At 38.9% G+C, this 18,422-nt stretch overlaps 1 protein-coding gene across 4 annotated transcripts in view; it reads right to left on the bottom strand.

The window, feature by feature from the left end:
* KDM4C (lysine demethylase 4C) overlaps positions 1-18,422 on the bottom strand; it is a 301,499-nt gene that overhangs the window by 68,178 nt on the left and 214,899 nt on the right. For all 4 annotated transcript variants that reach the window (XM_090131682.1, XM_031606168.2, XM_090131683.1 and 1 more), the window contains 2 exons: positions 13,320-13,375; positions 4,988-5,096 (listed from right to left, as the gene is read on the bottom strand). In XM_090131682.1, coding sequence (XP_089987808.1) covers positions 4,988-5,096; positions 13,320-13,375 — 165 coding nt within the window. The remainder of the gene's footprint in view (positions 1-4,987; positions 5,097-13,319; positions 13,376-18,422) is intronic.

Genomic DNA, 18,422 nt, shown 5'->3' on the forward strand with positions numbered 1-18,422 from the left:
GAGAAACTGGCTACTTATGGCTTAGATGTGTATGGTTTGCTGGGTGAAGAGCTAGCTGGGTGGACTGGCTGTAAGAGCCATTGTTTAGGGAGTTCAAACCAGTCAGCAGCTGAACACCAGTGATGTTTCCAGGAGCTCAGTGCCAGGGCCAGTTTTGGTTACCATTTTTATCAGTGATCTGGACAGGGATTGAGTACATCGTCAGAAAGCTCACAAAAAATACCAAGCTAGATAGAACTGTTGATCTGTTTGAGAATAGGAAAGCTCTGCACAAGACTGTGAGTCAGCTGAATCAATGGGCTGAGTCCAGTCACATAAGGCCAAGTGGTGGGTCCTGCACCTGAGTCACAACAACCCCACAAATGTTACAGGCTGGGGTAAGAGTGGCTGGAAATCTGCCCAGCAGAAAAGGACCTGGAGATGTTGACTGGCAGCCACTTGAACATGAGCCAGCACTGTGTTCAGATGACCAAGAAGGCCAATGCATTCTGGTCTGCAGAAGAAATAGTATGATCAGCAGGACTGGACAGATGATTGTCCCTCTGTATTTGGCAAAGGTGAGACTACATTTTGAACACTGTGTTCAGTTTGGGGTCCTTCACTACAAGAAGGTTACTGAGTTGCTCTAGCTTGTGCAGAGAAGACTTAAAGCTGGAAAAAGTACTAGAAAACAAAAGTTACAAGAAGCAGCAGAGGGAACTTCTGGAGGTCTCCGCAACTACCTGAAAGAAGGTAGCAGTGAGGAAGCTGTCAGTTAATTTTCGCAGTTGACAAGTGGTAGGACATGAGGAAATGGTCTCAAATCATGCCAAAAGAGATTTAGATGGGACTCTCTTCACAGAGAGAGCGGTCAAGCATCAGAACAGTCTGCCTTGGAAGCAGTGGAGCTGCCATACCTGCAGATATTTAAGACACATACAGACATGGCACTAAGGGACACGGCTTAGTGCTGGGGACTTGGTAGGAAACATTGACAGTAGAACCTGATGTTCTTGAAGGTCTTTTCCAACCTACATGATTCTTTGATTCAAAGTCTTTGCAGAGCAATTTCCATACGATGTTTTAAAAATTATGTTGTGGTGAGGTATGTCTTCCAGCCATTTCATCTTAGAACTTGAGTGTAAGAGTCTGAATTTTAAATCCAAAATACTTGCTTTCTAGTTAAATAATCACAAATTTTAATTTTACACAGTTAATGGAACTCAAAATGCCTGTTGGATATGACAGTCTAGACTGAATACCCAGACCTGACTGTCAAAAGAGATCAGGATAATCTCATTTTCCCATTCACAAAGTTTCAAAAACAGAGAAAAGTTACTACTAGAGGAAAATAAAGAGAAGACAGCATCCTCGTGGGTTTCTCTCTACAATGAAGTCGAGTGGAAGGCCTTGCTTCCACATTAAAGTTAGCTAGATAACATCAATATCATGGAAATACAGCTCAAAACTACAAGGCGTGAGACAACTTGTTTTATCTTAACACACCATGTATGTACCATTTTTTTTTTCTTAATGAAAAACACAACAACAAAATCTTCTATCAGTACTGATTTAAGACTATTTTCATTGACAAAAGAATCATTTTCAAGGGATTTAGTATTTCATGAACACTTTGTGTGTCATGAATTTTTAACAATGACAGAACATGACATATAACCCACTAAAAAAACAGGTAAATATAAAAACATTTTGGCATTCTATGAAAAGAAAAATTTGCAAACATTAAATTGTTTTATAAAACAATGTTGTACCTATGAACTACTGTATGCAAAACGCAAAAATGGAATTGACTCTGAAATAAATTAATATATGATATTTAACAATAGAAAGACTTACAGAAAACACATTGATTTCAACCCAAAAATGTCTAGTGAATTAAAACTATTTAACAGCAATCACTACACATATCAACTAGGCAATAAAAATAACCTACCAATATGTTCCCATTTGCACAGATGTTCTTTAATTTGTCAAAAAGCAAACACTGACTTTTTATTTCCTTTTATATTCTTTTGTAGATGCTACATTAAAGAAAATGTCAGCCCAGTCTCTACAGATTTCTGAAAACAATAGATGCTCTGCTTATTTGCTTTTCTTATCATTTCAGAGAAAAAGAGAGAGAGGAAGGAGAGAAAAGGGAAAGTAATGAGGGAATGGAGGAAAGGATACAGAAGGAAGCAGACAGATAAATATTTACAACATTTAAAACAATTAGAACTATTCATTCTCACATTGTTACATCTAGATCTTGTTTGGCTACACCCCAGAATGTACTATATCCTTCTGTACTTGTTTTCTGTTGTTTTCTGTGCATATAAATAAAGCAACAAAACATATTGGACAGCAACTAAACATAATAGGACCAACTGTTAACTATTAGCTATCCCAGGCTTTAATATGAATAATATTTTAAAGATAGTCCCCAAAATGTAGTTTTTAAAACATATATTACTTATGAGTACTCAATATGAGCAAAAGAAGTACAAAACAATAGTGCTGAATGGTGGATAATGATGAAAAAGCATACCCATAACCTAAAAAATTGGACAGAAATGGAAAAGGAATTGGCTGCTGAAGAGTGTTACTGGCAAGCCTTGCAATTTTAAAAGGCAAAACTGGCCTGAATCGATTGCTTACAGATTCTGAGAGCTACCATAACACCATGCTTAGGGTTCTCCAAGGCAAGGACTCTGAAGTCAGTGGGCATGAGAGTATGAATGTTATTCTGCAGAATCAATAGTTAAGAAGACTAACACAATGATGACATTTGACTTATTCAGTATTACTGACAGTAGCAGAGAAATACGAAGCTCATGTTTAAGGACTTAAAATAATTTACAGAAAATATCTAACACATGGGGCTTTAAAATATTTTGAGAAAATATTAAATAGCCATGCAATTCCACCAAATACCTATTATTAAAAAAAAATAAAAAAAAACTACCATGTAGTAGAAATACACTGTAACCTAAAAACAGACAGGCTACTGGTGTTTTTCAGAGCAGATTTTTATCTACTCCTTTAACCACAGAACAGCAATTTATAGATTTACTGACATTATATCACGATAGGGCCTTTGAGAGATTGTCAAACTGCATACTTCCCTTAAATTAGAACAAGCCTAGCTATTTCATTATAAATTCAATGTCTAAAATGACGTCTTGGAAAAGTAAGGTTTAATGAGCCAATCCAAGATTACAGTGCTTCCTTTCTTCACAGTAAAGCCATCCACTCACTACCTGGGGCAGTAGTACATAGATGGCTATTATAAAGCACCCCACCACTGATTTTTCTGCATCTAAATGAGTTTCTTCATCAGAATATTAATTTCAATCAAATACATAAATTCTTACTTAAAAGCAAGCACTGTATTTCTAAATAATCAGGAACTTGCTTGAGATGGAAAGGGTATGTGTAGCTATAGACAATCCATAGCATATCAATGTCATTTTATTCTGAAAGAGGCTTCAAGAACTGAAAAAACCACGACTGCAACCAATTTCAACCAATTTTTTACCAACTGCAGGAAAAACAAAGTTGCCAGTTATAAATAACTGATTAACATAATTGCCTTGTAATCAGCAGAAATGACCTAGAAATTGTAAATCGCACAACTTCACAAATTTTGTGCATTCTGATTCCATACCTTTATATCAAATAATTTAAAATTAATTCAAGCCTTCTCCAGAATGCTTCTATTACTTTTGTACAGTTCAAGGAATGGACATCTCATAAAAGGAGGAATTTCAGTACTGGGTAAACTACATATTTTTGTGGTTTCAACATCTGGATCAATCACTTCCAAACAGACAATTGTCTGTGACTGTTTATGATCCTCAAAACATATAAAAACCTTGAATCAATTCTCAGTGCTTCTACTGGTTATATTTTCAGATGAGGAAAGATCTTGGGCTGTCACAAACAATTTGAGAAGACACTGCCTGTTCAAACAAGATCCTAAGATATCTTCTGTCACAGAGAGAATTTGCATGTATGTTATTAAAGAAACTAAAAAATTCAAGATTTTGAAGTTATGAGAAACAAAATTAAAGGGAAGGATGATGAAAAAACACTCACTCCATTCCTCTGTTACACAGAAGACATTAAACTAGACAAATCCTAAAATAGCATTCAGGAATATTATGTAAACTGTACAAGTAATTAGTTTATGGTCAGGTAAATCAAGAAATATTTCTGAAAAAGCACGAAGCAGGTGCAGAAATTTGATGACATCATTTCCTTACATCATTCTAGTTGTCCATAAGCCATCTTTTTGCAGAAGATGATATCATAGTGATGCAAACTCTGTCAAATTTACTAATTTTCTTTGTAACATAGCAAGGAACATTATCCTAACTTGCTCTTGAATATGTCCCCCAGTTTTGTAAATCAACCTTCCAGAATGTTAGCAGTGGATATACTTATATTTTTTTTTTACAACAGCTTTCAGAATTCCTTAGGAAAGGGTTTTGTGTTTTTCAATTCAATATAATGTGTGATCTGTTTTATGCATGCTTTTCAATATCCAGATGGTAGAGATACTGCATGACAACCAGATCATACAACTTTTTACCTCAACAAATTGTTCCTCGAGGCAAAAATACATAATAAAAAGATCTCACAAATATGTACTATGTGATATTCATAGTCTAGGTTTCAGTGCTTTCATTGTCAGTAGAAATCCAGAAGCTGAACTGTCACGGTTGATACTGGTCAAGTTTTCTGTTATTCATCTGGGGGAGGACAGATTCAAACTTTTTTAAAGAAATACCAGAGACTGTAAATGATGTTAATGAATTACCATTATTTGTAAAAAGTAACAGGTTAATATCAGTAAAGCCTCAGTTACATACTTCTAACCTTAAACATAGTTTAATTCTCCGTAATTGGCAATAATAATTAAAATTCAGATTTTGAATACATTTCAAAATATTGGAATATCTTAATAGCAAAGAATACGTAAAGTATATATGAATGTAGTACTCACCAATTTTAATCTTTGTAAAGGTATTCTGCTAGTGTCTATCGGTGTACGTTCTGTGACATTACCAAATCTGACTTCTGGAACAGCAATTGCACACATTACATGAGCCCACCTGTGAAAAGTGGCAGGTCAAGAATACTACTAGAAAAACCCCACACGAATACAAGTGATGTTTCATTACCTGCAATTAGTTGTTTCTGTTTTACAAGACAACCACATCCAGACATTTGCCTTCTAGGATTTCAGAAGACTTCTTTGAAACAAGTTAACACAATTTACAACACTAACACTTCTGTAAACATCATTTCAGACTGTAAATTTCTATTCAGAAAAAAAAATTTAAATACTTTTCATATTGTATTCTTTAAGTGCAATACCTTTGTAGGTGTTCTATCCAAGCACACGCATAGGCCAGGCTGTTTTATTAATAAGCAATTTTTCACCTACAGTATTTTCACAGAATCATAAAATATATCAAGTTAAGGGTCTCACAAGGCACACTGACTCCAACTTCTCACTCCACACAGACCATCCATGTTCCATGCCCACCATGTCCCGGTGAAGAACTTTTTCCTAACACTCCCTCACCCTCCATGACAGCTCCATGTCATTCCCTTGGGCCCCGTCACTGTCACCAGAGAACAGAACTCAGCGCTGCCCTTCTGCTTCCCTCATGAGAGCTGCAGTCACCATGAGGCCTCACCCCAGCCTCCTTTGCTCCAAGCTGAACAAACCCAGGGACCTCAGCCACTTCTTATATGTCTTGCCCTCTTAGACCATTCACCATGTTCATATCCCTCCCATGGAAGCTCTCTAATAGTTTTATGTCCTCCTCACGTAGTGGTGCCCAGAACTGCACACAGTGCTCAGAGTGAAGACTGCAGAGCAGAGTAGAGCAAGACAACCCCTCCTCTCCACCTCTGGCAGTGCTGGGCCTGATGCACTCCCAGAGTACAGCTGGCCCTTATGCTGCCAGAGCACACTGCTGACTCATATTCATGTTGCTGTCAACTAGAACCCCCAAATCCCTTTCCAGGGGCCTGCCTTCCTGCCTCTAACCTCCCAGTCTATATCCAAGGTTGCTGTGACCTGGGGGGGCAGAATCGAGCACTTGCTGTTTCTAAATTTCATTTGCTTGGTGATTGTCCAGTACTGAAATATGTCAAAATCCCTCGGCAAGGGCTCTTTACCCTTGAGGGAGTCAACTTTCAATTTAGCATTGTCCACAAACTTACTTAGTATACATTTGAGACTTGTATTCATAAAGTAGAAAAACACTGAAAAAAACTGGTCCTCAAACAGAGCCTCGGGAGCACTATTAGTGGCTGGCCATCAGCCTCACAACATGACCTCATAATGCTTTGAGCCCATTAATGCTTCAAGCTCAACCTGCAGGCCAATTTTCACTCATAACATTTTGTTTTTTTCTAGATGTGTACTCAACATTTTCTCTGGGAGGATACTAAGGGAGACAGTACAGAAAACTTTCCTGAAATCCAAGAAGTTCACATCTACTGGATTCCCTAGATCAACCTGATGGGCAACCTTATTATAAAATAAAATTAAGACCATTTAATTAACAAAGACAAAACCCTCATGAACTTGTGTTGGCTCGGAACCAGTGACATAGTATCTCTATCACTGTTAGGGCAATCCCAGACAATAGTATAGACTGGGAGAAGAACTTATTGAGAGCTGCTCTGCCGAGAAAGACTTTGGAGTCCTAATGTATGAAAACTTGGAAGTAAGCCAGCAGTGTGCGTTTGCAACCTGGAAGACCAACTGTATCCTCTGGTGCATCAAAAAAGGGGATGCCAACAGGATGAGGACAGTGACCTTCCCCTTCTGCTCTGCCTTTCTGAGGCCCCATTTGGTGTCCTGTATCCAGGTCTGCTTCACCCAGTAAAGGAAGGATGCAGAGCTGTTGGAGTGGATTCAGAGGAGGCTGGAATCATGAAGATGATTGGAGGCTCGAGCATCCCCCTTAGAAAGGCAAAAGCTGAGGGAGCTAGGCTCAGGGAGAAAAAAAAATTGCAGGGGAGACCTCACTGATACCTTCTAACACTTAAATGTGAAAAAGAAAGAGACTGACTTTTTACAAGATCTGATAGAGATAGGGCAAGGAAGGAATGGTTCTTAACTAAAAGGGGAGATTCAGATAGATGTTATAAAGAAATTTTTTACTGAGAAGATGGTGAGGCACTGACACAGGTTGCACAGAGAAGCTTTGTATGCAATGGATGCCCCATCCCTGGAAGTATCCATGTTCAGGTTGAATTCGCCCTGGGCAACATGATCTAGCAGGTGGCAAGCCTGTTCATGCCAGAGGGGGTGGAAGTAGATGATATTTAAGGTGGCTTTCAATCCAAGCCATTCCGTAACTCTCCAATTGTCTTTCAGGTGTTTTTCAATAACTCACAGAATAATTTCCGTAATTTTAGTGAGACTGACAGGTCTGTAATTATAGGGTTCTCCTTTTTACTCTTCTTGAAAACTAGTATGTTCATAACATTTGCCAGCTTCCAATCTACTGGGACCTCTCCATATTTCCCACACCATTTAAAAACAGCTAGAAGAGCTGATGGTGACTTCAGCCAGCTCTCTGAGATCAATTCTTTCAGGCCCAAAAGAGTTACATGTATCCAGAAGAAAATCTTGCACAAATTTGGGTTGGCTGGGAGTTTGTTGTTAGAGAAGTCACAATCCTCTACCTCGTAGGACCTGTAGTACACATCACTAGTGTTGAAGTCAGAGGCAAAGAAGGCATAAAAGTCTCAATTTTGTCCATCCCAATTTGTGAATATCATCAAGTAGCAGAACAATGTTACTTACAGCGCTCTTTTTGCTGTTTACACGCTTTAAAAGGGCATATATACTTTTTTTTCTTTTAATAACATTTTACTTCCATTGATGCCTGCCTGCAAAATTGCACTCTTAATAACAGGTATCTTACCATCTAAGCTTTATGTGGACAGAAATGCTATAAATAAAATGTTTCTTCAATAAACCTTAACACAAGCGTTTACACTCTGACTTCTCTCAGCCTAATAAGACTTGAAATAATTGCTGTGTTCACTTGAGAGGAAGGAATCTCAGTACACAGAAAATATCTCAGAATCAAAGTTGGATTTTATATTTGGTGGAGAAAACAAAATAGTAATTGGAACACACTTCTGAAAACTTTCAGAAGTTCAAAATAGGAGATAATGCTCAAAGATAGATGGAATACTGAGAACAAGTGAAAACTAAACACTGTATAGCATGTGCAATGTGTTATTGAAACAGAAAAACAAGAAGTTAACTACTTTTACAGAGCACTTATTTCAGAAATCTGTAATAGAAACCCAGAGGGATGTAATGCAAAACTGAAGACTTCAGGTATAATTATGAAGAGGAAGACACTTTCTGCAGATCCCTGTGGTGGTTTTTATTCCTGTGGCTAAATCTTATAACCTATTTCTAAAATATTTTAATTGACCTACAACAAAGATTTCTCTGTTTTCAAAGATGCAATCCAATAGCTCCAAATATCAGAAGGACATCATAAATTCTATTTTGATGTAATTTCCTTTTTCTCGAGTTAGAAAAAGTAGGTAGCAAACAACTATTTTGGAGAGTTAAAAACAGATCTAAAAGGCAGCTGAGTACTGAGCATTGGCAAGTGTTGGTCAAAATCTTCATTAATATGTCAACAGAATTAACGTTTGTTGAAGTTAAGATCTGATCCACAAATTTCACATACAACCTTCTCCTCACCCAACTATTTACAAAACTAAAAAAAAATATTGCATATCACTGACAAATTCTGGCCTGATAAGTGGAATGATCACACTGCTAAACAATCATGCTGCAGTTCTAAGGGTAAAAGAAAGAGGTTTACATGATATTGCTAAGTTACTACAAGAACTCAACAACAGATTCATTGAAGACCCAAAATACATGAAGACTGTTCCAATACTGGGATTAAAAATAATAATAAAATGCACCACTTCCTATTTTATCTGTTTAGCTTACTGTCCCAGTTTCAGATGGCATACAGGAAACTTTCTTCTTAGTAGATATTATATTGCTGTGTGTTGGTTTTAGGATAAGGATAATGTCGATAACTTTGACAGGATCAGCTCCAGAATGGAGGCAGCTGGGAGAATCCTTCCAGCAAGGCAGAACCATGGCAAAAACCACAACGACAGAAGCATAGGGAGAGATAGGAGCCCCAGCCCTACCTGAGCAGGAAAGGAGATGCACTGATGAGAAACATCAGTGAGGATGGTGCAACCCTCCTCACATACAGAGACAGCCCCTAGGGAGTTAGAGTGACCAGGAGCATGGTGACCAGGGCATGGAAAATCAGTAAGGGCATGGTGTGGCATGGAAGTTTGTGCAGGTAGAACATGTAGAAAAGAGAAAATGCAGAACACTTTCTTCTCATCTAGGAACAGCACTCTGTTGCTGCAGTTCACTCAGGCAGGGTTCTGTACCTTGCATGCAGATTCACAACCAGGGAAGTGCTCCTGATTTCTGTGAGTATGAAGGTGGGCATTCATTTGAGGATTAAAATCAGTGCACCTGCAAGAAAATCCTCAGAGATACCTGATATATCCTGCCAGAAAGAACGAGTGAGAAAGGAGACTTAGGTTAAAGTAGTTGGTTGCACCAAGTGCTTTGAACCTTCTTCTGGTGTTAAGGTAAGTACCTGCCCAAGGATGATCTTTTATCTAGTGGCTGAGTTGCAAGAAACAGTTAAAAGGCTGCACAGCATTAGAGATGCTGAGAGAGAGAGAAAGAGAGAGCTTGTTTAAGGACCATATTCCAGGACTGGATAATACTGAGAAGGAGGCACGTTAGTCCCTGCTGATGCACAAAAGCAGGGCTCCACTTCAGCCTCCACCTTCTCTTAGTAGCTAAAAGCAGATGCTAAGCTCGTGCAAACTCATTACCAAGGTCTGCAAGGAGAAGTCATATCAACAGCTTACAGAGGACCACACTGAGTGCTTGTAGTTGGTGACTCTTCCTTAAAAGGCACTAAGGGTCCCTTCTGTCAGCCTGACAGGGAGTCTTGATTGGTTTTCTGTCTCTCAGGAGCCAAGATATGAGATACTGAAAAGAGAGTGCAATAGTTTGTCTAGAGCATGGACTATTATTTGCTGCTCCTTTTTCTTGTGGGCATGAATGACGCTGCAAGCTGGAATATGGGCAAAATTAAAAAATACTATAAAGCCATGGGAGTGCAAGTGAAAAAGACTGATGCCCAGGTTATCTTTTCAATTTTGCCAGCTGGAGGAAAGAGGGCAGCCAGAAATAGACATATTATGCCTGTACAAATTCCTAGCTATATGGCTGGTGCTGACACAATCCTTTCAGTTTTCATGACGATGGGAATTTCTATGAGGATCACAACATGTTATGGACAGACGGGATATGTCTGTGTAGAAAAGGCAGGCCTATCTTCAGCAGCAGGCTGGCAAACTTATTGAGGTGGGCTTTAAAACTGAAGGGCTTGGGGTATGGTGTCCAAAATGGAAATGCTCATGCCATTGAATTAACTGGTGAAACAAGCAGGCCAACCAGAAAAGTGACAAATGTTCTTTAGCTGCCTTCCATCGCATAAGCCAGAAGACCAGCCGCCTCAGGGGGATCTTTAGGGTGGAGACCGGTCACAAGCGCTGTCCCTCAGGGGTCAGTCTTGAGACCAGTGCTCTTCAACATCTTTATCAGTGACAAAGACAATGGCATTGAGTGCACCCTCAGCAAGTTTGCAGATGACACCAAGCTGAAGAGTACGGTCAACATACTGGAGGAAAGGGAAGCCATCCAGAGGGACCTGAACTGGCAGGAAAAGTGGGCCCATGAAAACTTAATGAGGGTCAGGGCAGGGTGCTGCACTTGGATCAGGGCAATCCCACGTATTTTATACAAACTGGGAGAAGAGCCCCTTAAGAGCAGCCCTGCGGAAAAGGACATGGGGGTCCTGGTGGACGAGAAGCTGGACATGAGCTATCAGTGTGTGTTTGCAGTCTGGAAGACCAACTATATCCTGGGCTGCATTAAAAAAGGGGTGGCCAGCAGGGAGAAGGAGGTGATTGCCCCCCTCTACTCAGCTCTTGTGAAGCCCCATCTGGAGTGCTGTGTCCAGGTCTGGGGCCCCCAGCACAGGAAGAAAGTGGAGCTCTTGAAGCGGGTCCAGAGGAGGGCCACTAAGATGATCAGAGGGCTGGAGCACCTATCCTGTGAAGAAAGGTTGCAGGAACGGCGATTGTTTAGGCTGGAGAAGAGAACACTCCGTGGAGACCTCACTGTGGCCTTCCAGTTCTTGAAGGGAGCTTATAAACAGGAGGGGGAACGGCTGTTTACAAGGGTGGACAGTGATAGGACAAGGGGGAATGGTCTTGAACTGAAGCAGGGGAGGTTTAAGTTAGATTTCAGGAGGAAGTTTTTCACACAGAAGGTGGTGATGCACTGGAACAGGTTGCCCAAGGAGGTTGTGGATGCCCCATCCCTGGAGGCATTCAAAGCCAGGCTGGATGTGGCTCTGGGCAGCCTGGTCTAGTGGTTGGTGACTCTGCACATAGCAGCATTGCAGAGGGGTTGAAACTAGATGATCATTGTGGTCCTTTTCAAGCCAGGCCATTCTAAGATTCTATCATTCTATGACCCTCTTGCATCACCCTAAGGAAATATAAATCCTGTTCCCTTTTCTTCTTTAAAGTGACTCTATACCAATGGACATAACATTGCAAGTAACAGGAAGAATTAGGGATTGGTGTACAGTCAGAGGACCATGATCTTACTGAGATCATGGAGACATGGTGAGACAGTTCGCATGACAGGAACACATTCATGGATGAGTATGTATTTTTGGTAAAAATAGACAAGCAAGATGATGCTATGGAGCTGCACTTTGTGTGGGAGAAAACTGGATGTACTGACCTCTGCCCAGGGATGAATGATGAGTGAAGAGAGAGCTTACAGGTGAGAACTAAGAGAAAGGCTAATATAGGTTACACATTTGTGGGTGTGTATTAAAGCCTCCTCACTAGGAGGAGGAAATTGATGAAAGTAGACTCACAATCACAGGCACCAGTTCTCATAGGGGACTCAATCACCCTGATACTTGCTGGGACAGGTTGGATAGCTGGGCTGAAGCCAATGGGATGAGGTTCAACAAGTTCAAATGCTGGGTCATGCATTTTGGCCACAACAACCCCAGGCAACGCTACAGGCTTGGGGCAGAGTGGCTGGAAGACTGTAGAGGAAATGGACCTGGGGGTACTGATTGATGCTCGGCTGAACATGAGCTAGCAGTGTTCCCAGGTGACCAAGAAGGCATCCTGGCTTGCATCAGAAACAGCGTTGCCAGCAGGAACAGGGAAGTGATTGTCCCCCTGTACTCAGCTCTGGTGAGGCCACACCTCGAATACTGTGCCCAGTTCTGGGCCCCTCACTGCAAAAAAGACATTGAGCCCCTGCAGCAGGTTCAGAGAAGGGCATCAAAGCTGGTGAGGGGTCTGGAGCACAGGCCTTATGAGGAGTGGCTGAAGGAGGTGGGGTTGTTCAGTCTGGAGAAGAGGAAGCTCAGGGGAGACCTTACTGCTCTCTGTAACTACCTGAAGGGAGGTTGTGGTGAGCTGGGGGTCAGCCTCTTCTCTCGTGTAACTGGTGATAGGACCAGAGGGAATGGCTTCAAGCTGCGCCAGGGGAGATTCAGGCTGGACGTTAGGAAATATTACTTCTCTGAAAGGGTGGTCAGGCAGTGGAAGGGGTGCCCATGTGGAGGAGTCACCGACCCTGGAGGTGCTCAAGGAACACTTGGATGTTGTGTTGAGAGACGTGGTTTAGTGAGAACTATTGGTAATAGGTGGATGGTTGGTCTGGATGATCTTGTAGGTCTTTTCCAACCTTGGTGATTCTATGATTCTGTGATTAAGATTAATTAATTTAAAATATTGTTTCTAGGAGAAGTTCAAAGATTCTGTATAAATTCTGTAATAACAAATTTTCAGGGCTAAAGAATAAAATACACTTCACTGTTTGATAAGATTTTCTCATGCAAACAATGACAAATGAGCTCTCATTTGCTTTCTTTACACAACAACAAGCAGAATAGAATCTGAAACAAGGAAGCGTGTGCAAATACTAAAACAAATACACATTTTAGCATCTAACTATTTCACAAAATGCCAATGACACATTTCAGGAGGAGTAAATTTAATTCTGCAAAGATTCATCTTAAAGGCACACTGTCAAGTAATTAAGATCACAAATGCTGAGTACATAGGAATGTGTTAGGAAAAAATCTTAAACAAAAATGTGCAATCTCAAAGAATATATTACTTACTTCTTGTCAGTAGTTTGTTTTAATGCACCGCCTCTCAAATTGCAGAGACAACATTCCTAAAAATAAAAATAGTGTAGAAACAAGTGAGCTTTATTGACTGGTTACAAAGCAGTCTTATTCAGCTGATCTTAAGTACATGTAAATTGCTAATATAGTTCAGTACTGGCATACAACCTGCCACTTAGAAGCATTGCATTGCCTTACAGGAAAAAAAAAAAAAAAAAAAAAAGAATATAATGACAAAAAGACTGACAATTCAAAAGAGCTGAAGAAAAATAAGTTTTAAATATTACTCTTGAATAAAGTTACAGAACCCCTTTGAAGGCAATACCAAATGAGAAAGCATTCAGCTAGTACTGCAACAGAAAGGCTAAAACTGCCATGAAACCTACTATGGTAAAACACAATAAAATGACACATAATTGGCTAAATAAAAGTTAGGAAGAAAGCACTGTCTCATAAGCCATTGATTCAACTCAAATAATGAAAGACATTCTGTGTTGGATACTTTCTCTTGAGAAAGACTTACCCTAACAACAAAGTACTTCCTTGCAACTAATGAATTTTCTTTGCAATTTAAGCAAATAACATGTTGCCTTACCTACCAATATCACAGAGTAATACTTCTTTTTATACAGTGCTATTTTAATGTAGTTAATGCTATTACAGAGGTGCAGAGACATGAGGTTCACTGCTTTAAACACAAGAGACCTAGGAGTGAACCCCACTTACTCCACGTTCTACTTTGCCGGAACTCTTAAATCCAAAAATCTAAGGGCTTAGAATAATAATCCTTTCTGGCATGCAAAGGAGCAGAAACAGGTAGTTTCTGCACAAAGAGAGGAGAAATGGCCATAAAGGGGCTGCTCCTGCAGAACTGAGTGGGTTTTTCCGAATTTACTGTCTGTAATTTTACAGAGACTCAATCAGCAAACAAGTCAATAGGATTATACTAAAAATCCACAGGACTTTTCCATTTGGCTGTTGGAGAGTAAGTAAAACTGATCCTTGTAAAACCAACACTTTTACTCAATCAGCTGTATCTTTGTGGGGTTCTCACACTTCATCTAATGAAATCTCCTCCTACCAAAACCAGACAGAAGCTAAATGGGACACAATTACAGCTAATCCTATAGCACTGCAGCCTCTTCCACATGGTTTCTCTTTAGATCCTTTCTTACAAAGCAGCGAAGGAAAGGTCAGTCTCTTCCTTTGATTCATTTTAAACTCCATGAGGAAATGGGTAATCTTTTCTGCTATTAACATTGATCTTAATATGCAGAGCATGCCAACCATTTTTATGAGCTACTGACCAATAGAATGCTTTAGTTTTAAACATGACAGTGAGATGCAAGATGAGAACATTAAAATTAGATTGGCAAGCTCACAAGAAACCAACTGAATGAACCAAGCAGCATAGAAAATACTTAAAATTGAACATTAATTCAAGAATAGGTAAATTCCTGCAGTTCTGCAGGATTAGGAAGCTTACAGTGCAGGGGCTGAATAACATCTGCAGACACTTGAAAAGAATATGACTCTGATTCAATTGAAAAATTTGTGGGGAACTACTTCCTTATTTCCCTTCAAACTGAAAGTTCAGCAGATCACTCACTTGTGGATTCTCTCTTTTTTGTTGTAATTGTTGTTGTTTGTTTTGTTTATAATTAATGCACAAATTAATTAATTTGTTTTTAATTAATTAAATTTATTAATTTTTGATATTTGCCATAAAAAAGATTACTCTTGTTCGGCAAAATAAAATAGAGCCTCTATTTTGTGAGATTTTATTTTATTTTTTATTCTAGCCTACATTGAAATTCAGTACTAGAGTGAAAATGAATCTTTCCTGCTTCTAATAGATATTTTTAAGGAAAACCTTAATCTGATCATTTGATGTGCAGTTTCTTAATGCAACTACAGAAAAAATCCAAGGCCATAAAATGATTTTAGAAATAGATTACGCTAAAATAGTAATAAGATACTAGAAACAAATTTCTGTTTTCCTGTCTCTTAGACACAATATAAAGAATTTGAATTATACACTGTAATTCATAATTCTTATCCAGTATAGCACAGAGCTTTCATACTAGGTTGAAAGGGAAAAAATAAAAAAATAAAAAAGAGAGAAAGTTGCTTTATGTATTCCCAGTGGCAGCCTGAAGCTTGACAATTTTTTTCCTATGCAGGGCCGGTAGGAACTGAAATCCACATATACAAGTCTTCAGTGCATAGGCAGCAATGGTGGGCAATAACCAAATGGGTCATTCTGTGGTAGATACCAACTATAGGAACTTGAAAATGTCATCAGTGTTTATAGTAAACCTGTGGACAGGCCCAGAAGTAAAGCCTATTAGATTTCGTATCATCCTAGCTTTGCAAAGTATTGTGTTACATCTGTGCAACACGACCACTACTTTACCTCCAGTTTTGGCATACTGAAAACAATGAAAATACAGGGGAAGCAGTTATCAGAAGTACTAACATTTCTGGTAAAGATGTGCTTGCTATGGACAGCTGTGAGATCAGACATACATTAGCATTTATGAGTCCTGTCCTCATACAGAAAGAATGAGTGTTCACTGTGTATACAATTCAGGATAAGCAACATACTTCAATGTACAGCCTCACTGTAGCATCACATTATTCACTACTCCTTTGCAAATCTTTTAAGCAAGTAATTTTATGTCATATGTATTTGCATTAAATAATATTTTCCTACACACGTTACTTCACACTTATCTAAATTAAACCTTAGAATTCTTTTTATTGTTCACATGCTTAAAAATCACCATCACATTCTAGAATTATAAAAAAAAACACTCTTTTCCAATAGCTGCATAAACTAAGCCATTCCCATATAATTCACGATCTTTATTACACTAATGTTTACTTCATCTTTTAGACTTTTAGTGGAAACAATGCATTTTTTCATAACAATCACATTCATAGGTTATGGACTGCACAGTTTTCCTTATTTACAATTAAACAGTGAATTTTGCAACCACCATTCCTAATCTAGTCTATTTTCCATTTCTCTGTTTCAGCCACTGCTATAAAACACAGCAAAAGTCAATGTGAATTAACCATACTCTCTTTGGTACATACATCCAAAAGATGGAACATCTTCATTGGAATGATGCGCCATTATTCAAGCATAGCTGCATACTAATTATTATTGCATGGATGAACACAACAACAACAAAGAAGTCTGTTCACACTTATTTATACTTTAAAGTGAATGCATTTGGTTGTGTTTGCATGCTCTTTGCGCTCAAAATTTAAAGTCATAATGACTGCAACACTCTCAGGAAATGCTTTCACACACTCCATGTTTGCTTACTTCATCAGCAGTACCATTCTGTGTGAATAGGAAGCAGTTTGACACAGCAAGGAGACAGAATCCAGTCAAGCCATGGGTGAGGGAAAGTAAAAGTCAAATAATGGTTATTCCTATGGACAACTATGAACATTGCTCCTCTTGATCCTCTTTCTTGTTAAACTGCTCTCTTTTTTCTTCTGCAACCCTGTAAATTACAATGGCATCTCCAAGGAATAATGTTTACTCAGTTCAAGGAAATATATATGTGTGGGTGGATAAAAACTGTATAAATAAAACATATATTATTTCTAATTAATTTTGTCTGACATTTTTCCAAATCCTTAAAAAAATTTGGTGATAAAGTCTCCATAATCTAACAATCTTTTCCAGCCCTTTCACATTCCTGCCAGCAGTTAACCTGAAGCTTCTCTGCTGTCATTTAAGCTTTTTTTGCTTTTTGCTTTCTGCATGATAAACATGAGAAACAGATTGTTCCTCTAATTTTTGCCTGTTTCCATCTGCAGCTTCTTACTAAGTTAAACTATCACTAATTTTTTACTCGTTATCTTCATTTAAGGTCACATTTTCTCCTCTAAAATGCAAAGAGAGCAAATAATCTACAACGTCAGGCAGAGTAGGATTAGCCAATTCTGTGTTAATTCATTATAGCAGATTCTACCTGCATACCACATCTCTATGAACAGTAACAACTGCATGCACCACAACCCTCAGAAACATTCCTATAGCAGTAACTGGTATGACTGCTTCATATTCCTGTGTCTGTACTCTAGCTTCAGCATCTTGAACTCTTCCCTATTCAGCTGCATCCTGTTTTCAAGAATATCTCAATAATTGAACAAAATCTTGTTCATTCTACCTATTCTTACCTTATGGGCCTCAATTTAAAAAAAAAATAAAAATAAAAATCCACTCTTTCTATTCAGTTAGCACTACCTGCAACAAGTGGTAACTATGAGATAATTAACCAGACTGGTGGATGTTCAGGCCAGGAAAGAAAAGACAGTGTGGAGTCTGAGAAATGCCAATAAAATTATGAGTGGTTTGGAAAAAGACTTCACTAAGTAGACCAATACAAAAACCAGGTGGTTGCTCTCAAAGGACAACTAATCCTAGACAGACCAAAAAAAAAAAAAAAAAAAGATTCTTCACAAAATGTGATTTAAGTTTGCCACATATGGATGCTAGAAGTTTACACCATTTAAACAGGAAGTTCATAAAAAAATTCATCAATGGCCACCTTCTATTGAGCAAACAGACAGACGCTGCCCTTGTCTACGGCAGTTCCTTATTTGCATATTGTTATAGACTGGGAGAGGATTAGGGAATGCTTACCTAAGTTTTACATTCTTCCCAAGGTATTCACCTTTGGCCTTGTTGAAGACACTGGGACAAGCTGCCCAGTGAAGTTGTGGATGCCACTTCCCTGGAAGCACTCAAAGCCAGGCTGGATGGGGCTTTGAGCAGCCTGTTCTACAGGGAGGTGTCCCTGCCTAGTGCAGGGGTGTTGGAAATAGATGATCTTAAAGGTCCCTTCCAACCCAAACCATCTATGATGTTTATGATACGTATACATTTGGTGTGGTAGACTGAAGCAATGAAGACGTTTATGTTTTCAGCACTGCTTCAGTGAACAGGACACTATTTATCCAATTCATAAAATAGTGTATTTTTATCTCAACTATGTTCCTATGCTTGTTTCGACTGTGATTAGCGTCTAACAGTTCTAAATATTTCTAGTGAGAAATCAGAACTATTGTTTT

The sequence above is a fragment of the Phasianus colchicus genome, chromosome Z, assembly GCF_987193195.1.
Source record: "Phasianus colchicus chromosome Z, bPhaCol1.hap1.1, whole genome shotgun sequence".
Taxonomy (NCBI): domain Eukaryota; kingdom Metazoa; phylum Chordata; class Aves; order Galliformes; family Phasianidae; genus Phasianus; species Phasianus colchicus.